The following is a 12,183-nucleotide window of genomic DNA, read 5'->3' as shown; positions in this document are numbered from 1 at the left end:
GGGCATGGCGGCTGTAATCCCAGCACTTTAGGAGGCCAGGCAGTGGATTACCTGAGGCAGGAGTTTGAGACCAGCCTGGCCAACATGGTGAAATTTAGTAATCTCTACTAAAAATACAAAAATTAGCCAGGCATGGTGGCGGTGCCTGTAGTCCCAGCTACTTGGGAGGCTGAGGCAGGAGAATTGCTTGAACCTTGGAGGTGAAGCTTGCAGTGAGCCAAGATGGTGCCACAGCACTCCAGCCTGGGCAACAGAGCGAGACTCTATCTCCAAAAAAAAAAACTATAAAGTTCTCTTAGAATTTTACAAAGCAACTTCATAAGTACTATCTCATTTAATTCATACTACAGCTCTGTGAGACAGACATTGGCACCACTATACAGAAGAAATAAACTTCTCTTAAAGTGATCACGTTTCAAGGACCAGGCAGAGGGAAGGGTCACTTCAGTTATAAGAATAAAGGAGTCCTTAAAAACAAAACTTTTTATTATGAAAATGTCCTGCTGACAATTTTAAACAATGTCAGTGATTAAACACTTCACCTTGAAAAAGTCTTCTGTTGGCCTAAATGCTAATTGCTGCATGTTAAGTTTTCATCGTTTGTATAAGCTTCAAATTAGCATTTTACTTGTCCTTTAATAAGCATTGTATTCTACATGGAAGTTAATTCAGAGGCCCTCAACCCACATACTTGGATAAAGAGTCCTTTTCAAGAGTAAGTTTGTAAAGCTGCCCCATCTCCCCTATGAGACTACATATTCTTGAGTTAAACAGTCAATTTGAAATAAACAATAACACTATGATATGTAAAAATGAGCAAACAAAATCTGAGATAATTTAGTTCTTTTATTCTTACGTGACCACTTGAAGTTTTTATTTGTGTTGAAAAATTAAAACAGTGAAACAATACAAACTGCAAGGTATAATACTTGAGTTTGGTAAATGCAAATTCTATTTTGCAGATGAAATATTTTTACTAAATTTTAATACTTTAAAATGTAGTCCTTTGTTTAATTATTAATTGCTTTAAAACTAAAGAAGGAATAAGGACAATAATAATTACTGTGTATTATTACATGACTATTAAAGTAAATTTTCATATAAAAGTGAAGGTATTAAAAAATGATACATTTTGGGTATCAAATGCAGTAGGTACATCTCTAGTCTTATTATAAAGTTACGTTATATTCTAGGGGAAAAAATCTTTAAATTTGTCAAATCTGTGCATTACAACTTTGCTAAATAGAGAATACATACCAACTGTTTTCCTTATCTTTCTGACATTTTCCAAATCAAGGAGATCTTATTTTGTTTGCATTTTTAACTTTATGGAAATGTAACAGTAAGATTTTAGAGAGCATCAGACCATTTATTTCAATTAGAAGCAGTAATGAGATATTTTTTAAACTATTAGATGTCACTTAGTCTTTATGTAAGACAGATTGTATGTTGAATGCCTTTTGGTGTGATCCACAGTTATTGGCCCTTAATAGTTTTTATATTGACTGAAAATGGGGACTCCCTCACTACTCTCAGGCCTCCCCAAGTCCAAATCAGTGGCTGATCTGAAACAGCATTTTTTCATAAAACTTAGAAAATCACTGCTAAAAACCTTTCAACTCAATACTAGTAGTATCAATAGTAATAACAAGCCTTTCCCATAGCCAGAAATGCAATGTTGTTTCTAGCTCTGCACACGCTATAACCTTGAGAAGCTGTGTGTCATCAACTACGGCTCCCAGTGTACTTTATTCCATCCTAGACAGTGTTCTTTCATCTTCAGGGTGTCTTCACCTCAGGATAGCCCTTCTTTATTTCTGGGACCAATCCTCATCAAGTCCATGTCATCTGACTCATCTTACTTCAGGAAAATTAGTTTCAGAACATATTTCTGGTGAACTAGAACCTGAGCACTTAAACAGAATTTGAAAAGAATTGCATGTTTATCCATATACATAGTTGTTATTTCTATCTTATTTTTCATGGGTATGCCTTAGATAACTACTGAAGAGCAGACAAAGTTCATGAGGGCAGCCTTAATATTGCTACCCCTGCCTTTAGCACCTTTTTTTCACTCAAGAGTGCGGAGGAAAGAATGAATACAGCTATGATCACGTTAACACTTGATAAGGTGGTAGAGAGTAGAGGGCTTTCTAAGAACAGAAGGACCAGCGAATGAAGAGCCCTAAAAACACTGTTATACTATCCAAATCCTGACTAAACCATCGAGTGCTGCACAGTTTACTGATACCTGTGCACGATTTACCTAATTCCTCCCCTTTTGGGCCACAGACACCTTTACACTAAAATTCTATCTGGAGAGACCATGACAGGTGCCTTGCTCTTTGCAAATACATGGGGAATTGACTTTTGTGTTTTGAAAAGCCTTTTGGAGGAATTTGCATATTTACAAACATGGATACCCACTAAGAGCATTTTTAAAGTGTTTAGAACTAGGGAAAACGAGTATAAATATCATAAAATCTGAAAACCATTCTATAAGTCATACCAAAAAAAAACCACCTCATTATTTTGTTGCCAAGATTACATTTTCCATTTCACACTTTATGAATGTCATTACTCTTAACTGCCTGATTTGACTCCAAATTACTTTAGGTGTTTACCCCAAACCAGATCTATCTGATAAGAATGAAGGCTTGCCACCACTGAAGATACTCCAGAGAATGTTCTGAGACATCAGAGGTCTAGAAATGTTCTGAGAAACAGCAACACAGAAACAGCAACACTGTGATCTTCCAAGTGACTGTTTTCAAGATTGCTACCTAATTTTGAATATCTAAATTTTGAAATGTTTATATTTTTAAAAATCATTTTTGTTATTGCATCCTCCGGTACACAGAAATAACTGGGCATCATTTCCACTAAAAATCTACCACTGATTTATCATCAAACACCCCTATCATTAGGAATAAGTTCCGGGTCAGCAGACCCTTCTGTACACAGCTGATACATGGCCACTATGATGGAAGCTGAGATGTCCAAGGAAACCCAGGTACAGAAGAGCTACCACAGGTGAGTGCTTACATAAGCCAGGCTGTTCATCTGGCAAATGTTTCTTTTTCCCTCAACACCTGTTAGTAAAGAACACCAGAAGCAGGTTACTTTCAACTGGAAGGCCAGCAATACAGCTTCACTGTCCTGCCTCAGGGATCTCACCTCTCCAGCACTATGTCATGATTTAGCCAGCAGGGGCCTTGATTGCTCTTCTCTTCCACAAGACATCATTGTTGTCCATTACATGGATGACATTATGCTGTTTGGATCTAGTGATTGAAATGAAGCAATTACTTTAGACTTACTTTGCATGTCAGAAGGTGGAAAATAAATCTGACAAAAAATCAGGGACTTTCTACCTCAGTGAAAACTGCAGGGGTCCAGGGACATGGGGCAAATCAAGATATCCCTTCCAAGATGAAGAATAAGTTGTTGCATATGGCTTTTCCTACAACCAAGAAGGATGCATAACATCCAGTGAGCCTCTTTGAATTTTGAAAGCAACATATCCCTCATTTGAGTGTGCTACAAAAACCTATTTACTGAGTGACCCCAAAGCTGCTAATTTTGACTGGAGCCAGAAAAAAAGAAGGTTCTGCAGCAGGTCCAGGCTGCCGTGTAAGCTGCTCTGCCACTTGGGCCATATGATCCAGCAGATCCAGTGGTACTTGAAGTAACAGTGGCAGACATGGATGCTGTTTAAAGCCTTTGCTGGGCCTTAGAGCTTACTCACAGTGCAGGCCTCTAGGGTTTTTGTGCAAGACCCTGACAGCACCTTAATCTTGGACTTACAGCCTCCAGAACTGTGAAGAATAAATTTCTATTGTTTTAAACATCTAGTTTGTGGCACTTTTTATGGCAGTTCTAGGATACATACGAATGTCGATCTAATAAGTTCATGAGTGTTAGCTCATCTTATGTCCATAACAACCCTATGTGGCAGTCACTAGTTTTGCCCATATTTCACAGAGGAGCCAACAGTGACCTAGTATGGAGCAGAGCTGGGACTTGAACTCTGATGTCTGGTTCTGAGCCTGTTGCACTGAACCACTACAGTACAGTGTCAGCAGAAAGCAGTATCATTCTTACTTAAATGAATTCCACGGGCTGCCATAGCTCCAAGAAGCCATGTTTTCTTAGTCTGGGAGATGGGCACTGATAGATGTGCACTGATATGGTTCTCAGCACATTGCTCTTGAGGACAGGTATTAAGCATAGAAGAGTAGGTGACTTGGTGTATGATTTGAGGAATGCATACAATATCTCTTAATACCTAATATTTCACAGTAACTAATTTATTTTGTTAATGGTGGTCAGCCATCTAGCCCAGCCTGGACTCGCATGAGCCTGAGAATCAGCTCCTCCTTCAATTTTGTGTCCTTGGTGTCATCTCACTTGCTTTACCCTAGTCCTGGCCATGCTGCAGAGAGAGGTCTTCTTTTAAAATATCCTACAGGAGTAGCATTTTCATTCCCAGTCCTTCTTCATTAACCCTTGAGGAATAAACATTTTGATTTGAAATTTCATCATTCATTATCTTTACTTGGGTTTTAATCCGAGGTGATTTTTTTTAACATTTGAAATAAACACAAGTGCAACATCCTCCAATCTTTCATGTTTGCAGAAATAACATTCAACTTTGACATAGTGCAACTACTATACATCAGGCATTGGGTTAGGCCTCCACATACAAGCAGAGACCATGTCTGTCTAGTTCCTTGCAATTCTGATCTTAAAGCCTAGCACATGGCATGTGCTCAGTATTTGTTAAGTGGAAGGATGGATGGATAGATGGATAAATGGATGAATGGATGGATGGATAAATGGAAGGATAGATGAATGGAGAGATGGATGGGTAAATGGAAGGATGGATGGATGAATGGATAGATGGATGGATAAATGGAAGGATGGATGGATGGATGGATGAATGGATGGATGGATGGATGGATGGAAGACAGATGGATAAATGGAAGAATGGATGGATAGATTAATAAATTGATGGATGGATGGGTGGACAGGCAGTTGGCTGATGGTCCACTTATGTGGAAACTCCACAGGCAGTAAACTGTGAGGAGCACAAAAAGGCAGAAGTCCCCACACCATCAAAGCTCTTGTCTCCTTCCTGCCCCCACTTTTTTCCACAGTGTTCCAATCAGGCACCGAAAGCAAAAACAAAACAAAACAAAAAAACCTGGAAGGATATAGATTGAGGATATTTGAGGACACTGATTGAGTTGGAGAAAGCCGAAGTTTTCCAGCTTCCAATCTGTCCCTAGTAATGTCATGAAGGCAGAAGGCATTCTTGGGAGGAGGAATATTTATTGCCATTTCAGCTTCTGCCAACACGCAAGGCAAAACTCCAAAGGACACAAGCACATCTTTGCCAATCTCTCTCTTTCCTTTCTAAATATTTCACCCTGGCCCCAGTGACAGAAACCTTCCTACTATGTCTGTCTCTTCAAATTCCTTCATTATAGGCCATCTCTCCAGATTATCCATAAATAGCCTTATTAGTATGAGATTCTTGTTACTTCATTAAAGTCACACTAAGGGTATGAATGAAGACGAACCCTCCTACGAAAGTATGAAATAATGTTATACTAACTCAAACCATTTTAACTTGTACATATGGCAAGGAGCAACTTTTCAGTGAAAAAATCTAGACGCCCCCCCCCACACTATTCACCCTAGAGCCTGCCTTTTGCTTTGACAAGTCTGCTAGAAAATAAAATATATTTACAGCCCCATACCCTTCACATCTGCCACAACCCTATAAGCATTGCTAGACATGACGGGATTCAACAAAAAGTCATGCACAACCTGTAACCTACAGCACGAATATGTGAATGGTGAGCGTACCTTCTGTATATGTGTACTTAGAATCCTATACATTCCATCATGTAATGTTTATGACCATATCTAAACATTACATGATGGAATCTATAGGATTCCACTAGATCACAACATCTAACATTTCTATATTAATACAATGTTCTCCTTAAACCTCTAATCCTTCCATCTCCTCCCTCACTGGTACCACTCAGTCAGAAAGAGAAATGAGAGCTCTTTGGTGTAACACCTCTAAAGTTCCGTCTCCTGACCGCTTCTTCTTCCCTCCCCTTGACCTGGAGGAGAAGCTCCCCCACCACCGGAAGCCGAAGTGAATGCTCCCTTCACTTATGCGCCCTGGGCACAATTCCCTCACAACTCCTCCAGGACCCTGGTCTCCTGGGTTGTCCCCCAACATCTCCTTTTCTCTAGCTGCTTACCATTAACACTCAGACATACTCCAGATTCTCTCATCCTAAACACAAACAAATCCACAAAACCCTTCCTTTGACACAAAGTCTCCCTTTTTCCTCCAGCTGTAACCTTAGTTCTGTCTTCTCATCAAACTTGGTTTCAAAGTTGTGGGTGATCCCTGTCTGCACTCTCACTGGTCCCATCATCCAAATCTGCTGTGGCAAAAGTCCTCGACGGCATGGTTACCACTTCCCACGAAGTGATTCTATTCTTGTCCTACCTGGCCATTATCTGACTTCCTGACCTGTCGCTCCTCCTTGAAACATCACTGCTTCCAGTGGCTTCCAGAACACCACTTCCTCTTGCTTTTCACCTACCCTCTGCTTACCCTTGTCAATCTCTCCACACTATTTACGCTAGAGCTTGCCTTTTGCTTTGACAAGTCTGCTAGAAAATAAAATATACTTACAGCCTCCCTTAGAGCTTCCTCTTCCTCTGCCCACCTCAGAAATCCTGCTGTTCCCCAGGGCTCCTCCCTCTACTGCTCATCTGTAGTCACAGCTGCAGTGTGCTGTGTGTGATGTAGGGACATTCCACAGGCATCTCACACTCCATATGTTTCAACCTGAAGGCAATATCTTTCTTGCCCAAATTCACTGTTCTCCTGGGTCCCCTACATCACGTCACAATCTTAAACCAGGAATCTGCATGTCATTCCAACCTCTCTCCCCTCCCACCCTGTCATCCAAACAATCATTTAAGTTCTATCAAGTCTATTTCCATTGCTCCTGACCTACTGTCATAAGTGGCCCATGCCACCAGCATCTCTCTCCTAACACCGCAACAATCTCCTAAGTGTTTGGCTTGCCTCTGGTCAGGATGTGTCAGTAGCTCCCTTCTGCTCACAAGATATACTCCAAATTCTTTAACATGACTTCTAGGCCACCCAAGACCAGCTGCCACCTGCCTCTCCATCTCTTGCCACTTTCTCCAGGCACTCAGTGCTTTAACCAGACAGAATTCCTTGCCATTCCTGCTGATGCTAAACTTCCTCCCCTTCCTGGCCTTTGCACACACTGTTCTCTGCTGAGAACACTCTTCCCCTTAAGACCCTGCTCCTCTTCATGCTAAATCTGCTCAACCATCAGTACTCAGGTCATAGGCCAGTTCTGGAAAAACTGCGATGGTGCCCAATCCCTGCAAACTGGGTTGAATGCACCTGTTCATAGTATCATGTACTTCTCATAAAATCAATCGTCACACATTATCATTATTGTTCATTCCATTTTAAGTCTTCCCTACTAGATGCTAAGTTCCCAGAGGGCAGAGCTTTCACATCCTGCCAACCACAGTAACCTAGAGTCCAGCAGAAGGCCTGGCATAGAGAAGCTTGGTAAAAAATTATTTTATCCCCATTTCACAAAGGTAGAAATCACAGCAGTCAGAGAAGCTACACACAGGGCAGAAGAGGAACTGTTCCAATGATGTTTGATTTCAAGCCTGGTGCTCTCTCCAAGCTCCTGTTTTTTCAAAGCTATAGACTTCCCTTTGGAAAACAAAAGAAAATTTACTTTTTATTTACGTGTTAACTCACTGATCCCTAAATCGCATAACCTTGACCATTCCTGGATCAAATCCTACAATCCTTTCAGGTGATTCTTGGGAAGACCCCTCAACTTACTTTCCTCTGTAAGAGACTCACTCTCCCTACCTTGATAATCTTTGGCATAATTCACTTTCAAGCCATCTAAAATTCTCAGCAAAATACAAAATCACAGGCATCATCAATGCAAATGACTGCAAAGGAGACTAAAGCCCACTCCACCAAGCAGAATTCCAAATGCACATCAAAAATACTACACATTTTGGCGGGGTGTGGTGGCTCAGTCCTGTAATCCCAGCACTCTGGGAGGCCAAGGTGGCTGGATCACCTGAGGCCAGGAGTTCGAGACAAGCCTGGCCAACATGGCGAAACCCCATCTCTATTAAAACTACAAAACTTAGCCAGGAGTGGTGGCAAGTGCCTGTAATCCCAGGTACTACTTGGGAGGCTGAGGCAGGAGAATCGCTTGAACCCAGGAGGCAGAAGTTGCAGTGAGCCGAGATCTGGCACTGCACTCCAGCCTGGGCAACAGAGCGAGACTCCATCTCAAACAAACAAACAAACAAACAAACAAAAAATACTATACACTCTGATCTTGACAAAGCCAAGGAAAGTGGAGAAATTAGAATGTGGATCACATAAGAAAAGAAAAAGTTCTAGCACTGCTCATGAAGAAACTAGCTACATCAGAAAACAAATTCTTCAATAATTTAAAATCCAAAACGGAAGAGGCAATGTGCACATAAGCGACAAATCCAGAATGATCAACGTGATCTGGTACTAAACATTTGTATGCTCAGTTTGCTATATATGTATATTAATTATATGTGTACATTAATTATATTTTAATTCCTATTTCAGTGTGTGTTACTCTTTCTTACAATAAAGTTTGTCAGCACCAGTTTTTTTTTTGGTCCCCAACTCAAGGATCAATGAGGGAGATAATGAAAACACTTCTAGTTCTATTTTATTCTTCCATCAGTTTGAGGAGAATTAAATATGTATAGAAAGTGAATAGGAGCATATCTTTGTTATCAAGCATTATTGCTATGGGATTTATTTTAAAGCAAAGTTGACTGAAGTAATTATTTACATGGAAAATAAATAGTATTGCAATGCAACTTGGCATTTTCTTATGTAAACTGCACTTATGCAAATGCACTACCATATCACCCACTGATCTAGGCAGGAGTCCACAGTTCAAAGCCTATGAGCTGATGTTTCATCCCCTTAACATCCTTTCCAGCCTCTAAGTTTGATATGTAGGTCTGTCTTTTGCTCTTTAAGAATCAGAACTAAAATCTGTCACTTCAAGCTTACCCTTCTCACCTCCAGCCCACAGTGTCCCTGCTCTCCCCGCCCCATTACACAGCACTTTTCCTGAAGAATAAGCAAGCTCTAGTGACACACTTTGCTTTCTGCATTCCTTTCTTGCCAGGACTTGAACTATGCCCTCACCAGGTACTCACATTCTCTCAGACTAAGCCCACCTTACATCCTGGGATGCTAATAACAAACATCTAACTGGCTTTGATCTCCTTTGACCTGCTGTGTCCAGGACCAAGCCTTTATACTGATGACCAGATCTCTCTATCCACACTAGACATACATGGAACTCCTACATACAGGCAACTGCCTAGGAAAAGTGTTCTTTCCTGTTTTGCGCACACATCAGTGGCACAGTCAGAGTGGGTAACCAGAACACGTGTTTAATTTGAAGCACTCTGTCCTCCTAACCTGCCTTCTTTGTATCCTCCTTAAAAAACCAATTAACATGGTCAAGCAGGTTATCTGAATTGCCTAAGGTACCTGCAACGTAGTAGATAATATTAAACCCCTTATTCCCATCTACCTTAGATATTGTTATCTACTGTTTACAAAGCTTTCCCTTGACCTTCCTTAAATCCAGGCATTACGGCCTTTACCTAAAATTTTACAGCAATACTACCAGGGCCCAAGATGCCCACACAACACTGAGATTATCCACATTTCCTATTAGGGAGTTGGGTTTATGTGGCCCACCAGCTGAGTATCTTTGCCATCATTTTCTCCCTGGGCTCTTCTAAGTCTTGATTTTTAAGCTGAGGTGCTCATATTCCTGTGCACCTTCTGCAATCCTGAGGGTTACCTGTGCAGTCTACTTCTCTATCAAGTCAGGACCCTCTACTCCGACAGCCGCCTAAAATAGAAACCTAAACGGAACAGACTCGCAGCTAGAAGCAGAGCTCTGGTGTGAAGTACCATTTTCTGTTAATTACCCAGCTCCCACTCCACATTTCGGAACTTCCAGGTTCCTTCCCTGAGGCCCCCTGTGCAGAGGATTCCCCTTTAGTTCACTTGTGCTCGGTCCTCCTCTCCCAAATGCAGGTCCCCTCACACTTCCTGGAAGTCACAGTTGTACCTACTTCATCTTATCTGGTTTAATAATAAACCAAACTGGTGACAGCACAGACCTCTGAAGCACATCCTGTGGCTGGATTATCTCCGACGTCCTTAGTACCTTACTGCCTCCAGTATACACGAGTTTACGAAATCATCTCAAGTGGACTGACACGTGCTTCCTTCACTTTTCCTCTTAAAATGCTCATGTGAATGGTACGCTTCTCAAATTTGCAGCAGCGCTGGGATTTTTTATGGAATTGAGAGAGGCAGGGCCTGACTTCCCACTCTTTTAAAGAGTTCACCGATTTCCCTTGAGAGTTTCTCAAGACTCAAAAAAGGAAAAGAGAAAGGAAGGTAGAAAGTAATGCAGGAATTAACCATTTTTTTCTGGTACTCTTCAAACCCAAAACTATTATAGAGGGCATTAGGAATTCCCCCTGGCTACCAGGAGAAGCAGCGCGAGTCCGATTCCTGACAGGCGAGCACCAGAGACCATGTGGAGCTTTGGTCGTTAGTTTAGAGATAACATCTGGATGCGGGGGCTTGTCTTACCAACCACTGGAGACACCAGGAAGGACGAAATAATGGGCCGATACAGAAAGAACATAGAAAAGGGTCCCAGACACCCAAAGCCTCCTGGCCTCTTCGTCGTCACCTAGAATGGGTTGCAAAGCCTTGGCAAAGGCAGCTGGGCCGTGTTCCCTCCCGCCGCGCGCCCCGGGCCGCCCGGACGGCACCTCCTTACCTTGCGGGAGTACGGGGGCTTGCTCAGGTGGATGCCGTCACGGACGAGCTTATCCCTGATCATGATCTTCAGCTTCAGTTTGGGGTAGCTCACCAGCTCCCTGCTGCGGGGGGCGGTCGTGTGGCCGCGAGAGTCCCCGCGGGTGCCCTGGGCCGGGCCGCCGCACGGCTCCCCCCGGCGGCCGGTGGGGACGGCGTCGGCGGGCGGCCCGGGGGGCGCCGGCTGCGGCTCCAGCGTGAAGTAGAGGCCGGCGGCGTTGGCGTCCTGCTCCCGCAGCCGGCGCACGGCCTCCAGGATACGGCGGCGGTGCGCGGGCGCCAGCACCCCGATGGCATCCAGGTCCGGGTCCCCGATCTGCTTGCACACCTCCAGGTCATCGTAGCCGTTATCCACGAAGGACTCCGCGTACTGCGGAAGCTGCAGCGCTTTGAGCCACTCGTAAACTATGTTGGTACACATGGTGAGACCGGGAACCCCGCCGCCGAGCACCTTCTCAGCGCCCAAATGGCACGGACGGCACCAGTTCTTGGAACTTTTAATCCTCTCCTCCAAGGGGAAAAAGGTATCGCAGTAAAGTTTTCCTTTTAAAGGGAAGGCTCGGGCCGGAGGCGGAAAATCATCAGAAGAAGCCTGAGGAAGGGAGAAGCGAACAAGCAGCAAAGTGAATTCCCCAAGCAGCCGCGGACCTCGCAGGCACTGGCTGCTGGGCTGGGCAAGCCGTGCCGCTCCGCACCGCGCCGCCCCTGGATGCGCCGCCGCCGCTGCTGCCGCGGGGAGGGGCGCGCGACGGGCGCGGGAGGGGGCGGAGGTGGGAGGGGCCGGGGCACACCCCTCAGACCCGCGCGGGGTCAGCTCTGCGCAGTACCGCCCGCGAGTTTTCCCAGCCCGGACGGTCCTGAGGCTGCGCGCCGCATCTCGCTCTCTGGCCGCCGCCGCCGCCGCCGCAGGCCCGCTCCGCGCCGGGAGGCGACTCCTCCGCGCAGACCTGCGGCCGCTGGGAGCGCCTAGTGTTCGCGAGTGTCACTCACTGTAGTCCTCCCAGCGGGAATCCGGTGGCTTCTACGCTGCTGGGCTCCGCTGGCTGTCCTGGGTTGCTTTTCACATTTCTCTTTAATCTGACTCCTCTACCCGTAGAAGTCTCTGTGCTCACTTCTTCCCGACCCTGCCGCACTCCAGCTTGCGCGTCCGCTGGCAG

At 44.2% G+C, this 12,183-nt stretch overlaps 1 protein-coding gene across 1 annotated transcript in view; it reads right to left on the bottom strand.

The window, feature by feature from the left end:
* Nucleotides 1–11,680, bottom strand: part of SAMD5 (sterile alpha motif domain containing 5) — a 62,214-nt gene extending 50,534 nt beyond the window's left edge. The window contains exon 1 of the mRNA XM_003255854.4: nt 10,989–11,680. Coding sequence (XP_003255902.1) covers nt 10,989–11,447 — 459 coding nt within the window. The 5' untranslated portion in view covers nt 11,448–11,680. The remainder of the gene's footprint in view (nt 1–10,988) is intronic.
* Between the last annotated feature and the right edge of the window lie 503 nt (nt 11,681–12,183).

This window comes from Nomascus leucogenys, chromosome 3, assembly GCF_006542625.1.
Source record: "Nomascus leucogenys isolate Asia chromosome 3, Asia_NLE_v1, whole genome shotgun sequence".
Taxonomy (NCBI): domain Eukaryota; kingdom Metazoa; phylum Chordata; class Mammalia; order Primates; family Hylobatidae; genus Nomascus; species Nomascus leucogenys.
Note: the sequence above shows the minus strand (reverse complement) of the source record. Positions and strands in the feature narration are given on the sequence as shown.